This window comes from Heptranchias perlo, chromosome 8, assembly GCF_035084215.1.
Source record: "Heptranchias perlo isolate sHepPer1 chromosome 8, sHepPer1.hap1, whole genome shotgun sequence".
Lineage (NCBI taxonomy): Eukaryota > Metazoa > Chordata > Chondrichthyes > Hexanchiformes > Hexanchidae > Heptranchias > Heptranchias perlo.
Window position 1 is genome coordinate 87,837,089 of NC_090332.1, and position 27,429 is coordinate 87,864,517.

Sequence of the window (27,429 nt, forward strand, 5' to 3'; positions counted from 1 at the left end):
GGCATGGACCTGGTGGGTCGAATGGCCTGTTTCTGTGCTGTAGACTCGATGTAACCAATATCATTCCATGATTCTATGATCCAGTGGAGTGCAGGCCACCCACTAGGCCCAGCCAGAGGGCACGCTCCATTTTGAAGGCTGCGCCTCATTAGCCTTTGGCCGGCGGGTTGCAGGCGTAAAACGAGGGCCTCGGAGTAGGCCAGCCGGCCTCCGGGCCCAGAAGGTGGTAGGTCCGTGGGGTAGGGGTCCAATCTCAGGAGCAGCAGCTCAGGCTGGTTTTGTGGAGTCGGAAGGAGCACTCCTGCTCCTCCCAGCCCCATAAAAACATACAGTAAGGTGCACCTGTGGGCTCCTCTTTGACTGGACTGCCAGCTAGTACTGGGTGGAACAGTAACAGTAGCAGCTTCACCCAGTGCTGTCCTAAAATGGCAAGCTGGGTATTAATAGGGCATACCGCCTGACTCAGGTGGGCAATCAGGCTCGGGGGAAGATTGGCAGCGGCCACAGTGACATGTGGAAATCTCAATGCCATTTGTTTAAATTAAGTAAAGTTCCTCACCATTTCTAGCCCACTCTTTACTTTAAAAACCCTTGGCAGTGCAGTGATTAAAGAAAAATGCTCAATAAACCCAGATGATCCACTCATAGCATAAAACATTTACTCCATATCTCAAAAAAAGTGGCTGCGACTTGCCTTAAAGAAAATAAACTGTAAGGAAACAGATGGGCTAGGCCCTGGAAAGTTCCTTTAAGGAAAATGAAAAGGAACCGTTTCAGCATCTCACTTGTTATGTATAACCTCTACATAAACACTGAATAAAAACGCCTGTAACTGTGATTCTCAGAAACCGCTTTAAAACTTTTCTGTCTTGAGTTTGTGGATGGTTAACGGTGGGACAAGCCTCCGTTTGTGCCTTCCGGCTGATTTGGCTGGTGCATGTTGATAACTTTCAATCCCAGTGAAAAAGTTGTTTTTACTTTGACAAGTTGACACATGGGTTGAAAAGCGGGCTCTCAGTTTGAAGAGATATCTGCAGATAAGCCAGGGTCCTGGATTAACTAACACTACCGGACACACGTTCATGAGCATTACAACTGTGCATTTCATCGTAATTGGTATTTGACCATTTATTTCCTTTTCCACCAGAGTTAAGGTCAGGAGGGGAGGAGTTTTTAAAAAAGTGGTATTCACAGACATGTGGTAATTATTGAAAAATAATTTGAGATATCTGGAAGCTGGTTACATTTGCAAATTGTATAATGCAACCCAGAATTTTTAACTTTTTCTTGCCCCCCCCCCCCCGCCCCGAAACATAGTTACAGAAATATTCCAAACTGATTTTTTAATATGTGATTAATTGTAGATATACCCTTGGAATATTATCTCTTGTTAAAAGTTGCTGCCAACTTCGGTCGACTTCGCCGCGATCAAACAAAAAAAAAATACAAATGTGAAACTTTGACAAACTGTGACAAATACACTCGGACTGACCCAACAAATATAATCTACCTTTTTGACAAGGTAACCCTCCCGAATGACTTTCGCCTCCACTTCCATGCTGCTGCCGACTGGGTCCCGAACTGGCAGGTTTCAGGTAGTCGCGGCTCTCTGACTGTCTGCCTGTCCCTCTGTCTCTCTCGTTTATAAAAACAGTTCCTCACTTTCATATCGCATCACAACGACCAGAAAAAGAAACAGTTTCCGCTCAGAGCTGTTAAAACCTCAGAGATGATGGTTGATAAAATGTAGCCAGTCACCAACTCACTGAGAATAGGAAAGAGGAGAAGGGAGGGTTCTCTACATAATTGGAGAAGAGATATGCTTTGAATGTTTAAGTGTGCTTTGGAGAAGTGGAACTGAAAGTGTCCCCATCTTCAAGCACATGGTGGACTCCAGGTCACTCGACCTTGTTGCTGTAACCAATTTACTCTGCAAGGGACGTTTATATATATATATATATATGTATATAATCCTCATTTAAATAGCTACCAAGTGTATTGTTTCACAATTCCTGTCAGTTTTATCTCGCTTCTGGCACTTTCCGTTCGCCTTACACGTGGAAGAAAAGCAGAGTGTCTATTTTAGTTAGTTCTGCTATCAATTTCTATGTCCACATTTATAATGGAAACTGCCTATGTAATCTTGTCAAGCTGTAATTACACCCCTATGTCGTCGGTGGCACTGTCGTGCCTCCAGTGGGACGAGGGTGTAATTTTAAAGCTTTACAAGTTTACATAGGCAGTTTCCATTATAAATATGGATATAGGATTTTATAATGGGAAAAGCTGAAGAAAAAAGTGCACACTGACATAGGATTTTAAAATATATCACCAGGAGGTAATACACACAAGAAGAGGCCGGCATAAGGACTACCCGAAATTGGTCCCCAGACCAGTTTGTACTATTTCAGGTGAGCCGCCAGCACCTGTCACGCCTCCTGTGCCTGTCTGGTCCCCTCCAATTTTGGGCCGAAGTCCTGGGTGGTGGGGGGAAGAGAGGTGGAGAACGGGATAGGATGGGACGGGAGCTGAGTGTGGTAGTGTGAAGGAGAGGAGCGGTTCTCCTCCTGCCTCCACATTAAGGTAAGTATTTTTTTTAAACTCACCCTTTGAGGACAGCTGGTTAGGTTGCATGTAGACCAGGTGATCCTAAACCTGCTTCGCTCAGGGTAAGGGAATTTCGGGGATGGGTTCGAAAACAGAAGCTAAATCCCTTATTAGCATATTCATGGGACCCAACACTTGTTTTAGGCAGCTGAACCAATATGGCATCAGATGTGTTTCCGATGCTGTTCGGGGGTGGGAAATTGCCATCCTAAATTGGACCTCTGTGCCCCCATTTTCCACCTGGAAAACAGGGGGCAACGAGGTCCAATTTCACCCCCAATATGTCCTTGCACAAATCCCTGGAGCATAACACAAGCCACATCCTGTTAATCTCAGGAACATTAATTTATTCCTACTCCTTGCCCTCTATACATGCAGCTCCATTCCCTTTAACACCACGTGCCTTCATTTTTGCAACAAGTCTCTTACGTGGCAATCAAATGCATTCTTAAAATCCATCAATACAACACCCACCACATTACCTTTATCTGTGCACTATGTATTCCCCAAAGATTTCAATCAAAGTAGGCAAGCAAGACCCAACCTTTACAAATGCCCTGATTAGCCCACGCCTTTCTAAGTGTTTCCAATTTCATCGAAGCAATCGACCGACTGCAACCATCCTATCATTGTTGTGACCAATGCAAGAAAACCTGTGGATCCCACGTCAATCTCATTAGTTACATCAAATCAAAAATTCTAGCAGAAGCTTTCTGGATTATTACGGATAATAAATGCAACATTCTAAATATTGATAAATGCAATATTAATGCTAAAAATAAAATATCTCATTAGTATTTCAATGCTAAGGGTTGGAGCATTGGTACCATCAGTTATAGTGGTGTTCTATTGTATATTATTTAGGAAGTCCATTGGCAAATGTACGCTCCACTACTCTTAATTCAAATTCACTTAATTCAAATTATCTGATATTTCAATGTTTTAGCACTAAATTCCCATTTTGATGAGTTATTCATGTTTCTTAATTCAAATTATTGGATAACTGATATTTTTGTGCACAAAACTGACTTTGAATTATCAGGGGTCAACTGTACTCTCCATCACAGGCTAACTTAACCACTAGGTCACGTATACCCTTTGGAGACATGGTGAAATTTATATGAAACAACTAGAATAGCCAAGCCTTATGATCAAGTACATGTTTTGGTAATGTAATTACATTTATCATATGAATGTTATTTTTATTTTCATGGAATTGTTGTAAAAAGGTATTCCAACTCTTACAGTCACTGCAAGTGCTTCCCAGCAATACAGATTTACTGTTGAAATTTGACAAGAACATAAATTTAGTAGCCTATTTGATTCAGCTGCAATTTACCGATATATTAAAGTGCACTGAGTGAACAATAGGATTACAGCTTGGGATTTAGATCTGGTTGAAATTTAGTGTGCGATAAATATCCTGTGTAATTCTTATTAGGGTTTTCCCTGTAGTACAGATCCATTGCAGTGTGACTGAGCACCCAGAAATACACTGATCTAGACATGAGAATGTTTGCCTCCATCCAATGTATATACTTCATCTTTAACATGATCTATATATAATATTATTCTATATACGCTTAAGAATGTTTAGGATTGTACTTTATTATATGCATCAAGTACTGTATAACATTTACAGATGATACGTTACCATTTTTTAATTCATTTCGGGATATGGGCGCTTCTGACAAAGCCGGCATTTATTGCCCATCTCTGGTTGCCCCTTGAGAAGGTGGTGGTGACTCTTATTCTTGAACCGCTGCAGTCCGTGTGGTGAAGGTGCTCCCACAGTGTTGTTAGGTAGAAAGTTCCAGGATTTTGATCCGGCGACGATGAAGGAACAGCGATTATATGTCCAAGTCGGGATGGTGTTTGGAGGGGAACTTGGAGGTGATGGTGTTCACGTGCACTTGTTGGCCTTGTCCTTCTAGATGATGGAGGTGCAGATTTGGGAGGTGCAACTTAAGAAACCTTGGCAAGTTGCTGTAGGTCGTGTAGGTAGTACACACTGGCTTCAGAAAGGTTACCAAAGCAGGTTCTGCTCACATTTAGCTTAATTTTTACAATGTTGCCATGCAAGTCCTCGCACCAAGTCCCATTCTCCCATCACCCCTGCGCTCGCTGACCTACATTGGCTCCCGGTCCGGCAGTGTCTTGATTTTAAAATTATAATTCTTGTTTTCAAATCCATCCATGGCCTTGCCCCTCCTTATCTCTGTAACCTCCTCCACCACTGCAACCCTCCGAGATCTCTGCGCTCCTCTAATTCTTGCCTCTTCCGCATCCCCGATTTTAATCGCTCCACTATTGGCCGCTGTGCCTTCAGCTGCCCAGGCCCTAAGCTCTGGAATTCCCTCCCTAAACCTCTCCGCCTCTCCACCTCTCCCTCTTCCTTTAAGACGCTCCTTAAAACCCACCTCTTTGACCAAGCTTTTAGTCACGTGTCCTAATATCTCCTTATGTGGTTCGGTCTCAAATTTTGTTTGCTAGCACTCCTGTGAAGCGCCTTGGGTCGTTTTACTATGTTAAAGGCTCTATATAAATGCAAGTAGTAGTTGTTGTTGTTACAAGGCATCTTAACAGTGCTTCAATTTAAGTTTGGTGCAGTGTCATGGAGGGAAAATGCATAGCTCTCTGGCAACTGTTCATGTACTTTCCAAATTCACAGGTGTGCATATGTTTTACTAGGGCACTACATATTGTTACCATGGCAATGCATTTGTTCCATAGCCCAGTACATGTGGCAGGTAGCATAGACCAAGCTCATTGTGAGCACAAGGTAAGTGCATTCTGCATGTTCACAGACTCCCATGTCGGGCAGTTGCTGCCGAGGTGGCACACATCTCTCAAAATTCCTTTATCCAACATATGGCCCTTTTCTATCAGCTTGCAGGAAAAGGCTGCACATAACAGGTGGCATCGCATGCAGTTTGGTAGGTTGCTTCACACATGACCCTTGACTCCTCATGAGAAGGGGGCCCTGGAGGTTTTGGGCATGGAGAGGATGCAGGCATAAACTACCACGGTGCCGTGTAACATACCAGAATGTCTTGGCATGTTTGCTCTGTTTCAAAGGGTGTCTGAATGACAGCTTCTTAAAATCTTATGCTCCTATGGGTTCCCAAGAGGAGTAGATGGCAGAGCCCCACACGCAGTCTCAACCGAGCACTTCACAACAACCCAGTGTCGCCCACTGTAATGTGGCAAGACACCATCACAGATACTTCCACTCCAGGGAGAAGGGGAAGGAAGGTCAATGAGTGGGTTGTGGGAGGAAACACATGGTGAAGCCGAGCACATTAGTGACGAGGAGAAAACGGAGCTGGCATTAGAGGAACTGCAACCTGCTGCCTGGGGAGGGGGGGGTCAGTACAAGGGCTCCTTTAGTTGCTTATCACGATGATTCACACTGCTGCAATATTCTTCTTTATTGTAGGAATGTATTTGTTAATTGTATGCATGTGATTTTTATCAATTAGTGTTGATTTTATTCAGGGTGGTGGGAACTCTCTTGTATCCATTTATAGGAGGGAGCTTATCTAGGAGATGCTCGATGTGTAAGGGGGAGCTCTGTGAATAAAGGCTTGGAAGCAACTGAAGACCAGGCTCTGGTATTCTATCCTTCACCACCGGGCTATCTGACTTTTTACAGTACTACAATAGCAGCATCATATTACAGGAACATACTATAACTTCCTTTATCACAAGCATTTGCTGCAATGTCCCCTCAATTGCCTTAATGGTGTTGTTTATTGCCGGAACATACCATGATGCCATACTTTGTTGCATGAATGTACCATAATATCCTTCCTCTTTACTACAGTGATTTTCTGACATCTTCTTATTTAATACAGCATTTTGTTACAATGCTCCTGCTTCACTTCCAGCAATTCACTTTAATTTCTCACAGGAATTATTCACCCCTTACCATTGTCACACACACCAGTCTTCAAATTGCCTCCCGAAACCTCTCTGCCTCTCTACCTCTCTCTCCTCCTTTAAGACGCTCCTTAAAACCTGCCTCTTTGACCAAGCTTTTGGTCACCTCTCCTAATATCTCCTTATGTGACTTGGTGTCAAATTTTGTCTGATAATCGCTCCTGTGAAGCCCCTTGGGACCTTTTACTATGTTAAAGGCGCTTTATAAATGCAAGTTGTTAATTGGTGTTGTTGTTGTTTAGTCACATCCCTAATGAATGATATATTGTTTTGTCATCACTTAGGCTCAGTATGGTCTGTTGTAATACATTTTCTTGTAGCTATAACTTTAGATAAATTACGACCAAATGTCCACTTCATTTTATAAAGTTTGTGTTCACCCATTACATCTATTTTTGTAGATGTTATTCTGCTCATATACAAACTAATGCAGATCCTTGCATGTAGAAAGGCAGCGATATTATGACTGCATTTGGAATGGATTTAGAAGAAAGTGGTGAATATTTAATCCTAGCCTTGATTTTCGTTTGTAAAATGGAATCAGACCTGGAATCAGACTGACTTTAGATTAAGTGACATTTCGAGATGTAGATGGACCTTTTTAATCCAGCCTGATTTTAGCAGTGAATTTGATTCCGTAATCAAGAAAAGCCATTGGTGTTTGAGCAGTGTGGCTTAGGATGGTATGACCAGGATGAATTTAGACCAAGATGGTATTACAAATGCAGATATGTAGTTTGTGTGTAATAATTTTTAACTGATATACATGTGTAAAGTCCTTTCTTATAACTGAACTACTGTGATTGGAGAATCAAATTTAAATCAAAGTATCTTAAAATAAAATGCAAATACATTGTTGTTTAATTTTTGGGGATGTTCTTGATATATGGATGTTTATTGCTGAATACTCAAAAATAATGGGAAGAGGACCTGATCTGCATTTAGTAATGAATTGTATTTAACAAACGGGCATACTTTTTTACAAAAGCAAATTACTGCGGATGCTGGAAATCTGAAATAAAAGCAGAAAATGCTGGAAACACTCAGGCAGCATCTGTGAAGAGAGAAACCTACATTTTCATTAAGATATATTTTACTGGTTTGTGAATATTCATTCATAAACCTCTCACCCCAAAGGGCTTTTTTTTAATTGTAAGAGGCTGGGTTTGCATTTTGCGCCGAATGTACAAAAATGAGGATATTATATACCATGTAATTTTTACTGCTTATAAGAACTACAATTCATTTGGCAGTGTTCTGCACTGGCTGGTGGAGTGCTGACGTCTGTAGATTGCAGCGAGGGATTATATGTGCAATCAGAGTGGATTTAGCCCTTGCAGGTTGATGTTCGCAGTCCTGCTTGTGCAGTGTGCACGTACTGAAGGATTTCTACTCTCTGCTTCCATTGCCCATGGGGTAAATGTCGTAAGGACCCAGGGCCTCCTTTTACTCTACAGTATTCCCTTCGCCCATCTCATAGCCAACACTGAGACACCCAGCCGCAGATCATGGGCGAAATCCCCAGTTTGGTGAAAATCGCCGTCTCCTTGAAAATTCAACCTGGTGACGGGGCGGTGTATTTCAAAGTCGATGGTCAGCGATTCGGACAAAACCGGACCATCAAACTGTTAACAGGAGCGAAGTACAAGATCGACATCGTATTAAAGCCCGGGGTCGTGTCCGCGACGTGAGTACAAAGGACACACAAAGCGAGACCTGTTTATAGCACTGATTGTGGGCGGTGTGTTTGGACAATCCGCTATTTTTAAATTTGCGGATGTGTTTATTTTTAACGACCTGGACCAAATAGCGGCTGGTCTTTCATGTTCATCCTTGTCTCAGGTGAAAGGGTTCCTGGGATTTGGATTGAGCTTCTTGTAAAAGATGCTGACATTAAAAGCCATCTCTGCTCCTATCGATGTATCAGCACTTCCCAAAATCTCCAATCTCATCTTTATATATATGTAACATTCCAAAATGTCACACTTCATGTTACAATGATTTGTTTTTTTTTAAATTAAAAGGACAATTCTTGATCTGATGGGCATTTGTACAATTTACTGCCGCTCTAAATCCGAAGGCTGGTTATTTTCCAACGGAGGAAGCGACAGAAGGTGCAGCCAGATTGTAAAACAGGGGGTGGGTGAAAAGGCATTGGGTAAATCAGGGTTTTTTTTACTGTTCTGTGAGACCAGGGCTGGGTAAATCCGGGCTGTGAACCTCCTGAAGGGTTTTTTACTGTTCTGTGAGACCAGGGCTGGCTCCCCCAGGGCTGGTTCTGTAGAGCCAGCCCTGGTCTCACAGAACAGTAAAAAACTCTCATTTCTCAATGGCAGGATAATGTTGCTAAAACAAACTGGAAAACGTGGTTAGACTTCATTAAATATTTACTCATTTTACCTATCAAGGTGTAATTTATATCCTCATAGCCATGATATTTCTTGTTTTATTAATAAAATATCGTAAAAGTCAACATCAGTATAGATGGGATGACTGTAATATTGATTAAAAATCCACAATAATCTGAAATCTGGTTTGTTTAGTTTGCAAATGCAATGTTGACCGTAAAGCAGCTGAACACACAAGGATGCTGCTGAAGTCACTGAAGGGGGGGGGGGGCTGTTTGATTGCAGGTCGATGATGATCGGAGGAGTCCTGATTCCCCTCGAAGAGAAATCGAGAGACCCGCAAGTGGTCGATTACACTGGGATCTATGACACGGAAGGAGTAACTCACACGAAAAGTGGGGAGCGCCAGCCTGTGCAAGTCAGCATCCAGGTAAACAGATTCCAGTCACAATCCAGACCTTTTGTTCGTGATGCTCTCAGGTCTCCCACCTTCCCGAATAATTCCGACAATTTAGAACTTTGTTAAATAGTATGTGATTTTAATTTTTTTGACATTTGCTAAATCCAGTTTGCAGAGAGCAGGAGAAAATAAATAGTATTGAGGAAAACCAAGGCTCAACACATCAGTGACAAGCCGAGTCACAGTTTCACATGGCCACAGACAAATCTGTGCATTGTCAGCTTCAGAGAGAGGAGAGAACATTGACCTTTGGTAATACATTGGGAATTGCGGATTTCCTAACGATTCGCTTCCCCAAGGGGACTTGGTATTCTGTGGGATGCTGCACCATTTTCCATTAATTATTTTGCGAGACCCTGCACTATTAAAACAAATCTCAATATTCTGTCAGGTCGTTGAATTCAGAGACTTGCAGTAGTAGCAGACTTAAAAATAAAACCTGTCTGTAAATAAAAAAAAATGGGTGGCAGAGAATTAGAGGCAGGATTGCAATCTTGTGGTTTGGATGAACAGCTTTTCGCTTTTGCCATTTCCATGGTGTAATCTGAAGCCCAAAACTGAATCGATCTTCTTACCCGCTGCTATTCATTGACTACCCTCCCAATGGTGTAGAGGCTCGTCATTCTTTGTATAATTGGGGTCCTGCAAGGTCCTACCTCATAAAAGCCATATTTTGTGAGTTCCTTAGTCCCTCAGCACCACGTTAATGATGTTTCCTGAAATACCACCACCATTAACCACTGTTGGTTAAAGAGGATAAGACTTGATGGGATGAAAGGCTATTCGTTCCATCAAGCCTGCTCTTTCCAACCGACGATGATTAAAGGATTTGATAGGGTAGATGGAGAGAAACTATTTCCTCTGGTGGGGGGAGTCCAGAACAAGGGGGCATAACCTTAAAATTAGAGCTAGGTCGTTCAGGGGTGATGTCAGGAAGCACTTCTTCACACAAAGGGTGGTGGAAATCTGGAAATCTTTCCCCCCAAAACTGCTGAGGATGGGAGTCAATTGAAAATTTCAAAACTGAGATTGATAGATTTTTGTTGGGTAAGGGTATTAAGGGTTACAGAACCATTGCAGGTGGATGGAGTTAACGGACAGATCAGCCATGATCTAATTGAATGGCAGAACAGGCTCGAGGGGCTGAATGGCCTCCTTCTGTTCCTATGTTGCAGAGGACCGTGTATAGTTTTCACTCTCGTATACTCTACTCAATTCATTTAATCCTTGATGGAGATAAATAGCCACAGATAAAACTGTCAAAATATATAGCTTTGCATAATTTCTTCCTGGTTCCCTGAAGACAATTGAATGAAAACTCCAAGATACCAATCTAATGCTATAACCCACCACAACGAGCAGTTACATTTCACCAATAATACTCCGATGGCCCCAGCAATACAGGAACTACCATGTTCCATCGAGTATTCTTTACGCTTCTTTAAAACTTATCTTTAAAACTTTCAGTCCTGTTCTTAACTGCAAATTCAGCCAGCTCCTTTTTGAATGGAATTAATTGACACTGAATTAACGGCCTTCAATTCACAGGGAACATTCTGGGAGATCTCAGGTTGATATTAGCGTCAGTTACTTGCCTACTTTCCCCAACATTTTCATTAACTTTGTTTCACACGTGCAAATTTCTTTCTTACTTTCAGTAGATGATGTTTTATTCTCTTCATTTACACATTTGTATTATATACCACAGGTACGATGGATTAAAATAACCTCCTTCTGTGCCAACATTTCTATGTCGCTATGTTTCATTACTTTTATCTTCAATTTCTGCTTTTATATTAAAATAAATACAAATCACTGTTTGGGAAAACGGGATAACTTCCTACATGAAGGGGAAATTTAACGCAATATTAAGAATAGTGATTGCCTCAAGATAAATCAAGGTGAACCAGGTGGGAGCCTCTCTAACCTTTGCAAATCGGGGTCCTTTATTGTACATAGGAGCCCGATGCAATATTAAGGGCCTATTGGGTGTTGCATGCGCCTGGAACTCCGCTCAGTAAAACCTAGCGGTACAGCGAAAGAAGTACAAAATGGAAAGTGTTACGATTATTTTTGTGGGGCCAAGAGGAGCAGGAGTCTCCTCTGGGCTCCATAGGAATGAGGTGTGCTGCTGCTACCCGGGCTCCTGACTCCATGTTCGCACCCCCTCCTCCCCATCTCCCCAGATCTACTTTCCTGTTGGCCGGGTTAGCCTGCGGGCAGCCAGATGTTGTGCCAGCCCGGTGCTGGTAAGCTACAGCACAGTGGCCGTTTGACACTCGCAGTTCAATGATAAGCGGCATGAAAGGGAGACCTCCTAAAGGTACAATAATATAACGGTTATGTTACTGGGATAATAATCCAGAGAACTTGAGTTTAAATCCCAAAATGGGCAATTTGAAAATTCCAATTCAGTTTTATAAAATCTTTAAATAATACGCTGGTATCAGTAAAAGTGACCATGAAGCTGTCAGATTGTCGTAAAAATCCAGTTGGTTCACTAATGTCCTTTAGGGAAGGAAACCTGCTGTTCTTACCCGGACTGGGCCTAAATGTGACTCCAGCCCCACCCCAATGTGGTTGACTCTTAACTGCCTTATGAAGTGGCCGAGCAAGACACTCAGTTGTAGGCTCACCGCCACCTTCTCAGGGCAACTAGGGATGGGTAATAAATGCCAGCCTTGCCAGCGACGCACACATCCCGTGAATGGAATTTTTAAAACATGGACTGGACCTCCTGCCTGCAGGATCGGGTGGCCGGCCAGCCGGCCAAGAGTTAAAATCTATCCTATTGCCTTTGTGGTCATTCTGAAAGGACAGGCTCTTGTTGTATGACATGATTGCATCAATGGAAATTATTACAGGCAGAAGACCACTTACCAGAGTGAGAGAGCAACTGAAAAGAAAAGGTTAGAAAACTAGCAGGTGGAGGTGATAATGCAGAGGAGTTGTAGCACATCATCTCATGATTTTTTCCCAGACAACTCATCAACTGAAAATACATTTCAGCAGTAAGCCTTCAACAAGGGACTATTATGGAGAACTTGAAAGTCACAAATCGCTTGGTGGAGTCATTAAGATCTTGAAATTCAAACATTAAAAATCTTTCAGCTGTGTGCAGAAGTTTTTTTTAGTTTCTTTGTTGGTCAATCACACTTTATCCTTCAGCAATCACCAGAAATGCCAATTTCAAACTTCCTGACAAGATTGGCACAAGATAAATATGGATGAGGGAGGTCCATCTGAGCTCATCCATCCAGAAAACCTACAATCCCCCATCACAGCTTTCGGCCAACTCTTAAATGATTCCAAAGTTTTTGCCGCCGCTAGCTTACCCAGAAGTCCATTCCAAGAATTGGTACCTCTTTGTGTGTAACTCTTTCTGGCCTCTTGCTTATCCCCGATTTTAATCGCATCACCATTGGCGGCTGTGCCTTCAGCTGCCTAGGCCTTAAGCTCTGGAATTCCCTCCCTAAACCTCTCCGCCCCTCTACCTTTCTCTCTCCCCCTTTAAGACGCTCTTTAAAACCTACCTCTTTGACCAAGCTTTTGGACCTAATATGTGGCTCAGTGTCAAATTTTGTTTGATAATCGCTTCTGTGAAGCGCTTTGGGACGTTTTACTATGTTAAAGGCGCTATATAAATGCAAGTTGTTGTTGCTGTTGTGTAAAAGTTCCTGAAGTCAGTCATAGGTTTGCCTATTGACACTTTGAACCTGTGTCGCCTTGTCCTAGTGTCACGATTTAACTTGTATCTCCGTTTCACATTGACCTTTACTGTAGTTTTTTGATAGTTTTTGTGATATAATTGGGTCCTTGCCATGACCTGACCTGCTGCGTGCTGTTCCAATTGGACAGTAGTGCAGCACAGGTTGGGGGCTGAGTTTGAGAAGATAAAGTGGGCCCGAGTCACAGGAATGCAACTTCCAGGGAGCAATACTTTGAGCTGCATAACCAGATGGGTTTCCTGTAAATAAATTAATTTTTAGGTATTCACAACTGATATGAGGAACTGATGTTTTTTTCATCTCTAATACCTCAATTGCAGAATAATTTAAAAATTACCTTCTAAATGAAATATATTCTAAGTGAGCACTTACTTAATGACAGTATTCACTTTTATGGATTCAATGGATCCCATATCATGGGTACTTTGATAAAATAATTTCAAGGAAATTAAATAGGCCACTGAGATAATAATGGAACTTAAGACTGGAATTAGTCAAATTTTCTGACACTCTGAATATCAACTTATAGCAACAAATCATCGAAAAGGAGCATTTTTATTTTGCGATGGACTTGTTCTGTTTAATACACACATCAGGGTCTGATGCCTTATATCCAGGTCTGAAAGACAGAAACATTAATTCAAGATAAACGAGATTACCGGTAACAAAAAATAACTCACAAAGGAATGAAAAAACCCAAGGGTCGGTTTGAAATCTGGAAGATGCTGTTGGTCTGATAATCAAATTGATTCTTATTGAAGAATCAATTCGTGTTCGTGTTTGACTACTTTTACCTATGAGTCAGCTTACTTATCCATAGAGTAGGGGGTGAAACAGTCGGGTGAAAATTATTTGTACCCTTTAAGAAACAATTTCTTTTAAAGTTAATCTGGAAGTGTGTGTGAATTACAAGGATGTGTGAATGAAGGATTAGGAGTTGTGCTAGTTAAAAAAGTAACCAGATCATTAAGTTTGTGTTCTGCATAGACCTCACAGATATCGGTTATTAAAATGACTGCTCTTAGATTAATCACTTGAGTTAATTAAATGATTTGATTATGTGCATTAGAGAGGCCGTGGAGACCAAATTTGAGAGAATAATTACATTTCTTTACAGATTACTGATAAAGTAGAGAAAAAATATAATTTCAGTAATAAGGTTGTCCTGGTGATTCTAACACAGACACCAGCGTTATTGCACTAATTTATTATTCAAGCAAATCAGTAAAAACCCAGAGCCTGAATTTTGTCTGCAGGTAAACTAGCATAACCTGGTAGGGGACGGAATTCAGGTTGGTAGCCATTCCGCTGGCTCTGTGCTACGCAATTCCACTTCCAGAACTTTCCACTGGCAGTGATGTCGTGCGCATAATGCATCCACCCAAATATAGAGTACTGTAATAGAGTGCAAATATTGGGATGGTGTCGTACAACCTATTTTCTGTCATTTGCATCCTAGCAACACTGGGCTGAAGGGATGCCTCTGCGTGCCTGGTATCCAGTGTTGCAAAGGAGCGGGATTTAAAATGTTAATGGCCAGTTTGCTTAGTGCAATGGATCACAGAACGATAAGATTGCCTGCCAACCTCTGAGATGCCAATAAGTTGTATCAATTTTACTCCCCCCCCCCCCCGCAACCTGAGGCAGGCACCCTGGTGTCACTGTAAGTGGCAAGGGTGCCCACCCTCAATGTGGTAATGACCCAAACTCCTGGAAATGGGCCAGAGGCAAGCCTAACTGATCGGTGTTTGAAGATCCTGCCCTGCCACACTTCTGGTGGCAGAGCAGGACCTGAGAGAAACCCAGCCTCTGATCTTTAAGTTCATACTAGCTGTGTCTCATGTCCCTCCTATTTTCAGACCATTGGTCAAACTGCCTTCTCCTCGTCCAATCTTGAGTGCCTGATTCAAAGTAATATAATGACCAGCCTCACGAGTTGACTCAAAATTACACAAATTGGGGTTGTATTCTCTAGAGTTTCGAAGGTTAAGGGGTGATCTGATCGAAGTTTATAAGATATTAAGGGGAACGGATAGGGTGGACAGAGAGAAACTATTTCCGCTGGTTGGGGATTCTAGGAGTAGGGGGCACAGTCTAAAAATTAGAGCCAGACCTTTCAGGAGCAAGATTAGAAAACATTTCTACACACAAAGGGTGGTAGAAGTTTGGAACTCTCTTCCGCAAACGGCAATTGATACTAGCTCAATTGCTAAATTTAAATCTGAGATAGATAGCTTTTTGGCAACCAAAGGTATTAAGGGATATGGGCCAAAGGCAGGTATATGGAGTTAGATCACAGATCAGCCATGATCTTATCAAATGGAGGAGCAGGCACGAGGGGCTGAATGGCCTACTCCTGTTCCTATGTTCCTATAAAATGGGGTTCTTCTGGAACAGAAATCTGTCAACTTTGATACAAGGAAAAGTTCCAAATTTAATGAAAATGTACCATTTTAATATAAATTCAAAATTACTTGGGGAGGTGGGGCCTGGGGAGTGGACTGAAAGCCTTGGAGGGGGCTGCGTTAGCAAAGATTTTGTATAATTTAAAATCTCCTGCCTACACCCCCTGCTTTACAGTTTTTGGCGTGACATCCCCTGACTTGTAATCTACTGTTACAGCATCCTGTTTCCTTTGATTGCTGCCCTGCAGTGACTGGACTATTAAATACCAGCAGGGGAATTTAAACTCCCGGGTGTTTGGCGGGCAGAACGAGAGGGCGGGCTGTCCGGGAGGCCCGGTTCAGTTTTAAATCGGCCTGGCCACGTTTAACTGGAGCCGGACGAGCTGCCCACCCCAAACTTGCATCTGGAAGCAGCTCGCTAGGCGCAACATCTGGTAGCCCAGAGGCGGCAAGGTAAGTCTCTGGGAGAGTCAGGGGGATTTCTGGAACACAGGGTGGGGGGTCGTGGGGGGGTTGCAGCGACCCAAGCTATTTTTTTGTGGGGTGCAGAGAAGAACTCCTGCTCCTCCTGGCCCCACAAAAATAATTTCTTTTTAACTTACCTCGGTGGCCCCAGGATCTGGTCCGATATGTTCTACTGAAGTCGAGGGTCCACGGTGGGTGATCTTACCTGCGTAATGGGACCCAAATTAGCATAAATTGGTGAGGCTCACACCTGAGTCAGGTGGGCGCCTCACCTGCCGACTTTAAAGTGGCTGCGGGGAAAAAAGAGCGGTAAATGATTACTTTGATTCTAAACTCCCGGACTGCCCAGCTTCTGCCAGAAGGAGGAGTTAAAATCCCTCCCCCAGTCTACAAACACACCTAGCTCTCTTTCAATTTAACCCTTAGCTATTTTGACTTCATTCATGGAGTATGCATGACACCCAATTTTTACTTACAACGTGCAATACATTTATGCATATTACATTTTACCCTCACTGTCTACGCTCACACATGGAGGGTGAGTCAAATAGATGAGGTGGCAGAGGTAAACTTTAAATAATTTAGTGATATTTTTCTAACGAGTTTGTTTATTTTTACGTGAGATCGATGTCTCCATGTCAAACATAATAAATTGGGGGATACGATTAAAAAAGGGGGACAATTTTGTCTGTCAACAGAGCCATCTGTGAAAGGGTTTGCGCTGATTTGAAATGTTAGTATGTTTTCGGCCTTCTTGCACCATTCTTGCATTTACTGGTATGAGCTCTTGAACATCTGGTAGTCTAAGTTCTAGGTATTGTTCACTGGCTGGATAAATCTTTCTCAAACTTCCAAACACTAGTTGCTCTCCATTGGCCAAGAGTGATGTCATGATTTATATAACACCTGATCTAACACATCGGTGAGGATTCTTCCAGTAAAAATCACGAGAGCACAGCATTAACAAAATCACTGTCACAAACAAGCACATTTATAGAACTTATTAGGAAGGTGTAATATGTAAATTGATTTAGTAAAATAAAGTTTATAATACTGGCAAGAGGTCGTTCAAGCAGTGTTGACTATATGCGTGCAGTTTGCTCCCATGTGCTAGTATTGTTGCGTGAATGCTTCATATCTCTGGTGCATAGGAGAGGGTCTCAAGAGGGTATTCCAAAAAGTGAGATAATTACTTACTGTTTTCTAGCATTATAAATCTGCATAATGCAAACCCTTGAGTTTTAAAGAGGATCTCGTTTCTCAATATAAATAGAGAAACCCAGGTATAATTAATCTTGAATGTAAAGCAGTTAACATAGAAAAGGAATTCAATTAATTTAACTTTTGTACAGCTCTGCTCTCATGCAAACAGCTCTACTCTCTCCATTGCTGTAATACATATGACAAAGCGTATTTTTATAACTTGATTGGTTGCAGTACCTCAGCACAGGATAACATAATCTAATGGGTAATCTCCCAAATGGCCTAGTACTGTCTGGTCATTAAAGACACAGTAGTTACACATTCAGAGTGTAACTAGCCCATTTACAAAGAGTTCAGATCCTTAGTCGCGCCTTAAAACAATAATCATCTAATTCAGAGGTTACTCTGCCGCCAATAACTTGCCTAACACTTGTGTGGCCAACATAGCGAATCCAGACTATATGAATAACTGTAAAATTATATACAGATCTGTCCAGCTTTGAGGACTGAAATCATTATAGTCTCAATTGGATCAAAATTTTGATTGTGATAAGAATAGTATTGCATTGTTATTATTCAAAACAAATAGATACAATTTATTTTTTGCAAGGAAATTTATATACAAATTTATATATAAATTCACTTTGTATAATTACAGAAGTAATGTTATTCATTTCATAATTTTAGGATAATTTATTTGCCTTAAGTAAAAAATGTATTGATGGTAAAAAAAATAACCTGGGCAAATTGTTTCCTCATTATTATTCAATTTCTTCTGCTCTTTGTCTTGTCTAATTTTTACTGTCCTGCCCTCAACTGTCTTTGTCTAATTTGTTCCTTTCCCGTTCTCATTCCTCAGTTTGTCTTTCTTGGAACTCCCTCCTCACCGCTCTACATTTTGAAGGGGACTTTCATTTCCACAGTGGGTTCCATCATGAATCTACTAAATATACTTGATTCTATGATTCTATATTTTGCTTCATAGCAGAAGGGGCAAGAAAGGCATTCTTCGTAAAATTGAACTATGGAGGAATTTGTGTTTTTTTTGTCCTTGCTTTCTTTGATGCCATGCCTGATAAGAGTACACTGATCCTATTGTTGCTTTCTGAGCCGACATGCAAGGCAGCTGGCAGACTTACTCATATTATCATCAGAGTGTCTGTTGACACCACTATGTCAGCCAATGAGTTGGGGGTACGGCAGGACTCATAGCAAACAGTCTACAGAGTCTATTTAAAAAGAATCTCTATGAACTGCAGCAAACAGAACTCATGACCAAAACTGCAGCAACTTCTCCCGATAAAAGCAGGGTGATTTCTCCAGCTAAATGCAGTGAGTGGAGGATAGTTACATACAAATTATGTGGGTAAAATCAATCCCAGTTACTCACAGCAGTGCGGTCTCCAGGCGTAATTGACGGGGGAATTCAATGAGATGACCCAATCATCTCCATTCTGGCCAGGAATAGTGGTGTCACTATATGCAGCCATGTTCTAATTGCAGTCAGCCCCACAGCACCTGCCACATTAACATAGAGAGCTTAGTGCGTGCACTAAAGGTTCTCATAAAAACCACTGTCAACGCAAAACGAAACCTGTAAATGATCCAAGATAACAGCTTATCTTATTCTGAGTTAATTCAAATGATTCAACGAGGTAACCGACATTAATTACTTCAGGGGAAATTGAGTAATTCAAGTAAATCCAGTCTTATTCTGATAACGTCGAGTTCTAGGGTTTAGGATTTTGAAATCTGATTTGGCTTTGTGATGTAATGTTCTAGTGAGCCCCATTTAACTGGAACTTCTTTTTCCCGCTCATCCTCTCCAGTTCAATGATATCGGCACCTTTGAAACCATGTGGCAGGTGAAATTCTACAACTATCACAAACGAGATCACTGCCAATGGGGGAACAGCTTTGGCAGCATCGACTATGAGTGCAAACCCAACGAGACTCGCAGCCTGATGTGGATCAACAAAGAGATGTTCACCTAAGATGCAGTATTACAGGATATCACTTTGAAAAAATCGACATGGACAAATTATAGTTGTCTACACAAAAAAAAACAAGCCTTAATGTAGACACAATTGGAATTGTACCGTGTGATATTAGTAATGAAAGCATTAACACTCATATGGATTTGCTTTGCCTGCTATTTTAATGTAGGCGTTAACCCAGTTATTTTAAACAGACAGAGGTATTTAATACAAATGCATTTGATACAAATACATTAGCACATTTGCTATTGGTATCACTCAGCACAATTTAAACTCCAGTATCTCTGTTCTACCGCTAATATTTAGGTTGAAATTACACTCTGCAATGTCAGGAAGGAGTGCACATCAGAGTAAAATGTCTTTGTCCACTGTCTTAACAAAGCGAATTGGTGCCTTTGTTAAAATAACAGACAAATTTCATACAAACACATTGCTGACATTGCACAGCATAATTTCAACTGCACTGAGTGCTGAGAGAGAAATACAGATAATTCTGTAAGGACATCTGTTTAAGTTACCACCACAATTATAGTTCACCAGACACACACCAGTACTTTCTGTTGTTTTGTTATGTGCTAAATAATTTTTGTCTACCTCTATTGGGAGCAAGTGATCTGGTGGTGAATTGTGGGCGTAAGCAATGCCGCAGTTAGTGTTAGTCGGTCCAGGATCAATTTGCACAAAAGATTAGCATAAAATGTGCATGAAGTTCAATCATGTTTTTACATGTATGTGCGATTCAATATATTTCTCAAATGATTAATTTATGATGTGGCCACTGCGTTGCTGTATTCAGTAGCAGGCTTTTGTATAATAGTGCAATGTGATGTGCTCCTTTGTAATGTTTTCTGTTTGGTTTTGGGGTAATGGGAGAGAATTGCAAAATATGTGACCTGTGGATAACATGCAATAAAAACAATTCTATATGCATCAATAAGTCCATGTGCATTAAATCATTTATTGATATCCAATACTGGTCACTTAAAGTATTAACGTACATAAGCATTGCTTTATTTAATTTGCAACCATTTTGTTGGCCTCCTGCCAGCGAGCCCGAAACCTTCATGAACCGCAAAGGGTATCGCTCCCTTAATGTCCAGCTGGTCTGTGAGCGGGTACATGGGAACACCATCATCTCCAAAGTCACGCACCAACTTACATGGACATATATCGGCTGTTCCTTTATCATCGCTGGGTCAAAATCCTGGAACTCCCTACCCTAACACCATAGTAGGAGCACCTTGACCACACAGACTGCAGCGGTTCAAGAAGAAGGCCCACCACCACCTTTCTCAAGGGCAACTAGGGATGGGCAATAAATGTCAGCCTTGCCGGTGACGTCTACCTCCTGAGATTGAATTTTTAAAAAACTGGCAGCAGTTCATGTAGGTGTGAGTCCACTTTCCAGGCAGCTCTCATGATACCTGCATCCTGCAGCAGTCCAGCATTCCCCCTTCTCTTTGACAAGGAACAACATGTCCCAGGCTGGCTGCTGGGAGATCAGGGATATCCCCTCCACACCTGATTGCTGATCCTGCTCCGAAACCCAAGGACACCAACAGAGATGAGGTTCAGCAGTAGCCACGGCTTAACCAGAGCAGTTACTGAGCAGTCCGTAGGGCTGCTGAAACAACAATTGCACTGCCCCGACCAGTCTGGGGGTTTCCTACGGTATATCCTTGGCAGATTGTCAGGGATAATGGTGATGTGCTGCAACAGAAAGAGTTATTGTTGGTGACAGATGAAGAGCACCATCCACCACGTGAAGAGAAGGAAGCTGACGAGTCTGAGGATGCAGCAGCAATGGGAAGTCTGCAACATCAGCATGTAGCTGTACACCAGCAACTCACTGGCCATCGCTTCTCCTAAATTACTCCTTCTCACCACACCCTCCTCCATTTTCCGCCCAGGACGTCATCTGAACCAGTCTGTCTCCCCCCCCGCAAATAAGGAACTTCCATTCCACTGACCATCATTTATCTACATGCCATGTGCAGACAATGTCATTACATGAAAGGGTCTTGTAGTTTAATCCTGTTACCAAATGGCAAAAGAAATAATGAGCACCCAGGTGCTTTTTTTATGTCTATTCCCTCTTAATCTGCTATGTTAATTGTATGATTTGTATCAATTGGTGTTAATTGTATTCAGGTGGTGGGTATTGATTGGGGACTCTCTTGTGTCCTTTTTATAGGAGAACTTAGTGTGTGTAAGGGGAATCTCTGTGAATAAAGGCTTGGAAGCAACAAAAGACCAGGCTCTAGTATTCTATCCTTCACCACGTGGCTTTCCAATTTTATCATGCGACTATCACGAGATGCTCCCCAGTAGCTTCACCATGAAAGCTGGATAGCTGCTGATGCTCAGATGAGGGCTTCTGAGCTGCTGTAGGATCTTGGGCAGTCTGGCCCAGCTAGCTTCCTGGCATTATGACGGGCATTGGTTGGGGGGATGTCGTGGAACCAGGCACGATCTCATCATGAGAGAGGGCAACATGTGCCATTTCCATCACGCTGCTGCCACCCCCATGGGACAGTGGCTCAGCACTCAGTAAATGCCAGCCTTGCCTTGTGACGCCCACATCCTGAGAATGAATAAAAATCAATCTAATCTCTGATCTGTATAGTGTGAAAAACACTCCCTGGCATATTAAAGCTCTGGTTCCCACGCACAGTGGATGAGATACAACTACCATCTGGTATGTTTAAATGATATTATAACTCACATATAGGAAAGTGAAGAGTATGTTATGCAATTATCCCTTGTTTTAATCATGACAGCCCATTATCTTTTCCCTGTCTGCTGTGGTATCTATCTTCAACAACAAAAATATTAGCCAGCACACAGACTAATTGTGTGCATTGTAGAGTGGCACAAGTTGGAGTGTGTTTCAAGGCTGTAACACAATACAGCATTCAAATAACATTGATAAATCCTCAAGTTGACCTTGCATGGCTTATGGCAGCTGAATCCCTTGTTATATTACAACCTTGGAACACAGTCCATCCTGTGAATTATCTCATATGTTCTATCTCACCCATCAGTCTGAGTGATTCTATTTACACATTTGCCTGCTGCTGTTACCCCCACTGATTTTTGAACCATCGGCATAAAGTTTCATCTTCACCGCGGGGCTGGTAATGTGATGGAGCAGATTGCCCACACATTGTAGAACCTGCTGGATTGTCGTTCTATTGAAATCAGCTGAATGAAAATCAGGCAGGTTCTGTAAAAGGTGAACAATCTGCTCCACCAGATAACCGCCCAGGCGATGAACACAAAAATCTACCCCCTTTGTCTCTTCTCATTCAATTCCTACAGCATCACGCCTGCTCGCCGCTAAAAAGAGCAGGCAGACTTTTTCTTTTATTCGTTCATGGGATGTGGGCGTCGCTGGCAAGGTCAGCATTTATTGCCCACCCCTAATTGCCCTTGAGAAGGTGGTGGTGAGCCGCCTTCTTGAACCGCTGCAGTCCGTGTGGTGAAGGTTCTCCCACAGTGCTGTTAGGTAGGGAGTTCCAGGATTTTGACCCAGCGACGATGAAGGGACGGTGATATATTTCCAAATCGGGATGGTGTGTGACTTGGAGGGGAACGTGCAGGTGGTGGTGTTCCCATGTGCCTGCTGCCCTTGTCCTTCTAGGTGGTAGAGGTCATGGGTTTGGGAAGTGCTGTCGAAGAAGCCGTGGCGAGTTGCTGCAGTGCATCCTGTGGATGGTACACACTGCAGCCACTGTGCGCCGGTGGTGGAGGGAGTGAATGTTTAGGGTGGTGGATGGGGTGCCAATCAAGCGGGCTGTTTTGTCCTGGATGGTGTTGAGCTTCTTGAGTGTTGTTGGATCTGCACTCATCCAGGCAAGTGGAGAGTATTCCATCACACTCCTGACCTGTGCCTTGTAGATGGTGGAAAGGCTTTGGGGAGTCAGGAGGTGAGTCAATCGCTGCAGAATACCCAGCCTCTGACCTCCTCTTGTAGCCACTGTATTTATGTTACTGGTCCAGTTAAGTTTCTGGTCAATGGTGACCCCCAGGATGTTGATGGTGGGGGATTTGGCGATGGTAATGCCGTTGAATGTCAAGGGGAGGTGGTTAGATTCTCTCTTGTTGGAGATGGTCATTGCCTGGCACTTGTCTGGCGCGAATATTACTGCTGCAAATGCAACTTTAAGGTATGTAATAGAGGCACGAGATGACCTGCCCTCCAGTTCGATCTTTCTCCGTGCGATTAACCATCTGATACCGATTTGGTCCGATCCCTTCCTCCTGAGCCGAGATCAGCAGCTCGCTATTGAAAGACAGGTGTGGGTATTGCTTGGTGCACTTAAGGATGGAGCCATGGAGTGGGATGGTGCAGGTTTAATCCTTTGCATTTTCTCACCTAGGTATAGGAAGATCACGTAGAAGGCAAGTGTCTTTATAGATGACACTTGGTCCATGTGATCTCCTGGACTGGTTTCAATTGCCTGAGGGGGTCAGAGAGGAATTTTCCATAGTATTTTTTTCTCTATTGGCCCTGGGTTATTTCTGTTTTTTTGCTTTTTCCAGGAGATTACATTGTTTCCGGGGGGGGGGGGGGGGGGGCGGGAGGGGGGGGTGGAGGGAAGAAGTGTTTAGCCATGACGCACTGGCCATCACGCTGTGGGGCAGTCTTGGTGGGCCGGTTGGTCTTTTCCTAGCCATCAATTTCGTATGTTCGTATGTTCACCTGACTCACGTTGAGTGGGAAGATGAGCAGAGGCTGCTGCATTTCTCGTGGAGGCAGAGAACATCAAGTCAGCTAGTCTGACCTCAGCAGCAACTCACACCTTCTCGTATCTGGCCAAAGGAGGCACTGGTGGAAGTGTGGGAGGTAGCTGCTTACCCACAGTCTTGGAAAGAAAATTACCACTGGAAAAAAGAAAATAGCAGTTACCAACCAGTAACTTATCACTCTTGTGGTGTAGCACATCGATAAACCAACACTTGTTACCAGAGCACTCTATGCTTACTGTTTTTGTTCAAGTTTTATTCATGAACATGGCAAATCGAGAGTTAAGTGAACTTTGAGACCTGACGACCCTCACCAATAAAATGTCATCACTCATTGCACAAATTCATTTTAGCACAACAGATCTGTTGAGACTGAATTTCCATATTCCAATTCTATTTCTTTGCTGGAAAATGGTTATCAGTTAAAAAAAATAAACCAATAAATCTTGGCAAAAATACCAGAATGTATTTTTAGCAACAAGATGGAAATAAGGGCAGTTCTGGAACTGACCCATACAGACCAGGATGGGCGCACTTTTAGTCTCTGGTCTGTGTTGGGCTGAGTAATAGCAGCAGTGTGTGGGAATGGAAGGGGGGGGGAGCAGTGCTGTTTTCCTCTAGTCTAGGGAGGGATGGGAATATCAGCCAGGCTTCCCACTCCTGGGAAAGGGATCTTGGTTGAGGACAGGATAAAGCTTGGCATATGTGATTCCACCTGCAGTTGAATAGCCTGCCAGCACTCAGTGTTTGGGCTCACTTCATTAACAAGTGGGCACTTGGAGTGATGCAATGGAGGACAAATGGCACCTGTGGAATTGTAAGCCCACAAGAGCCAGAACCTTAGGAAGGGAAGTGGGGAAATTGGATGAAAAGATGATCCAATTTCTATCACTCAACTGAATCATGACAAATAAATAACAAGTTTGTTAGACTTGAACTAAGAGTCTGGTTGTTTACATAAGAACATAAGAAAAAGGAGCAGGAGTCGGCCATACGGCCCCTCACGCCTGCTCCGCCATTCAATAAGATCATGGCTGATCTTCGATCTCAACTCCACTTTCCGGCCCGATCCCCATATCCCTATATTCCCTTAGTGTCCAAATATCCATCGGTCTCAATCTTGAATATACTGAGCATCCACAGCCCTCTGGGGTGGAGAATTCCAAAGATTCACAACCCGCTGAGTGAAGAAAGTTTTCCTCATCTCGGTCCTAAATGGTCGACCCCTTATCTCGAGACTATCAGGAAAGTAATCATGCTTGTCAGTATATTCATGGCTTGATTAGCTGTCTGTACAAAACCAGTGCAAGAGAGGCAACAATGATTGTTATGTGTATATGACAGATCCTCACACACATTCTCACACAAAAAGCAGCGTTCCTTCCTGTACTTAAAATCTCCAGGCACAAGCTGCATCAGCTAAATTTAATTTGAACTCTAATTCAAAATGAATTGTTCCTTGCTGGAGATATTTACTGGGAATGTAAATCTTGATATTTTAATTATAGGGGAGCTGAAAGATTGGACACTGCTGTGAGCGACCGTTGTTGTGTAGAACTGAGTTATGTTTCAGATCTCTGATGTTAAATGAAAGTTTGAAGGAAACAAAGATATCGGACTGAACATTAATGGTGTCTGTGCACAAGAACAACAATGCAACATTAACAACGTGAGCATAAAAACAGGCACGGACCAGTTGGGCTGAATGGCTTCTTTCTGTGCTGTACATTCTATGTAATTAAGGATAAGGTGTTGGCTTGAAGCATTGGTCCTGCAGTATATTATCAACTTAATCATAACAGGGTAGAGTTTCCGCTTGCTTCTGCTAGTTTTGCGCCCAGATTCCAGCGCAATCAGTCGAACCAGCGCAAAAGGTCGACATTGTGAGATTCCCCCGATTGCGCTGGTTCGGGAAGTCTCTTCAAATTGGGCTCATTCTCTCAGGCGCACAGACACCCGTAGGCACATTTGAAAGGTTTTCTCATCAAAAAAATATTTAATTTACTAAGAAACGCCCAACCGCAACAGGGTTCTGATGAAAGGTCATCGACCTGAAACGTTAGCTCTGTTTCTCGCTCCACAGATGCTGCCTGACTTGCTGAGTGTTTCCAGCATTTTCTGTTTTTATTTCAGATTTCCTGCATCCACAGTATTTTCCTTTTGTTTTAGGGTGTTGTAATGCCAAGAAGATCAAAAAATATCCCAAAACATCAAAGATTCAGATATAGAAATGTAATTGTAAAACTTACAGTTTTTTTAATAATTGACTTCAAATATTAATTAGCTGAGCAGTGTGCTACAACTCAGCGTGAATGCAGTTGTTGGGTTGAGCATTTAGTGAACTGCTCCCTCTGGTGTCGGATCTCATATAAGCAGCATTTTGACTCACTGGGCTGCAGTTACATCTTGGAGCCTGAAGATAGCCCACGGGGTCAAGGGGATGGATGGCCATGGAGACTAGCCTGGATTAGGATTAACTTCCAACACAGTAGAACCTGGAACTGATTATTGGGTCAAGGTTTTCTGTTGACATGGACAATAAAAACAGATGTTCTGGTCCCAGTGTTCAAAAAACAGAATACAGTATTCATGACCCACAGCTCCCAGTTGATGTTATCAGCTCTGGGTGGTCCATTCACACATTCTGAATGAAACATTTATAGCTAAACTGTCTATTCACTTTCCCTCTCCTGAGCTTTGTCCTATGCCCCTTCATTGTCATTCTTGAGGCTGTGGTAAACAGTTTCTCAAGGTTCAAATGTTGAACATTCTTACTGTTATATTAAACTTCACTTTATGGTAAATTGAACGTTTAATGGGTATGGATTCAGGGGCAATGTACAAGCATTATTCAAGGGACTATTTTCAACAGTCACTAGATCAATTAGATCACCAGGCAGTACCTCACTGATATCACTCCTCATTCAAATTTTACAAAAATAGCAAAACTTTAAAAAATATAAATAAAAAACACCCACCAATCCTAAACTGCTGAAATCAACTTAAGCATGTGAAAGCAAAAAGTATGTTAACTAAGAACTTTTCTTTCTCCCTCTCCCACTCCGCCTGCCAAAGTTTCTTTTTGTGTTTCCCCACTTGCCTTTGGTCCTTTTTTTCCTTTGTCTCTTTTCTTAATCTTTCTCTTTCGTTTCTATATTTGTCTTTTCCTTGCCTGCTGCCATAGTTTACTTGCTACTGATACCATATACTGAATCGCATGGTAATTAGTTGGGAGGTAAGAGAGAGTTGGGATAAAAGGTTTGTTTTCTGGCGGGAGGTGACAAGTGGTGCTCCCCAGGAATTTGTACGGGGACCTCAACTTGCCACCATATTTACCAATGACTTGGATGAAGGAAGAGAGAGTTGTATATCCAAGTTTTCAGATGATACTGTTAGGAGGCTTAACAATTTGTGTAGATGGGAGCAGGATGTTATAAAGGGACATAGACAGACCAAGTGAATGGGAAAAACTGTGGCAGATGGAGTTCAATGTGGGGAAGACAAATCGGAATATTTTCTTAATGG

General features: G+C 42.4%; 2 protein-coding genes across 5 annotated transcripts in view; one reads left to right on the forward strand and one right to left on the reverse strand.

The window, feature by feature from the left end:
- The window catches only part of plek (pleckstrin), a 103,915-nt gene that overhangs the window by 43,701 nt on the left and 32,785 nt on the right, over window positions 1-27,429 (reverse strand). Inside the window, exon 1 of one of the 4 annotated variants that reach the window (XM_067989479.1) lies at window positions 1,511-1,768. The exons of 1 other annotated variant lie outside the window; for it this stretch is intronic. In XM_067989479.1, coding sequence (XP_067845580.1) covers window positions 1,511-1,558 — 48 coding nt within the window. In that variant the 5' untranslated portion in view covers window positions 1,559-1,768. Of the gene's footprint in view, window positions 1-1,510; window positions 1,769-27,429 lie in introns of those variants that run through there. 2 more of the 4 variants (XM_067989476.1, XM_067989481.1) reach the window with 2 other exon arrangements.
- cnrip1b (cannabinoid receptor interacting protein 1b) lies at window positions 7,957-20,083 on the forward strand. The gene is made up of 3 exons (XM_067988418.1): window positions 7,957-8,236; window positions 9,183-9,327; window positions 18,988-20,083. The coding sequence occupies exons 1-3, from the start codon at window positions 8,058-8,060 to the stop codon at window positions 19,150-19,152; spliced, it is 489 nt and encodes a 162-aa protein (XP_067844519.1). The 5' UTR covers window positions 7,957-8,057; the 3' UTR covers window positions 19,153-20,083.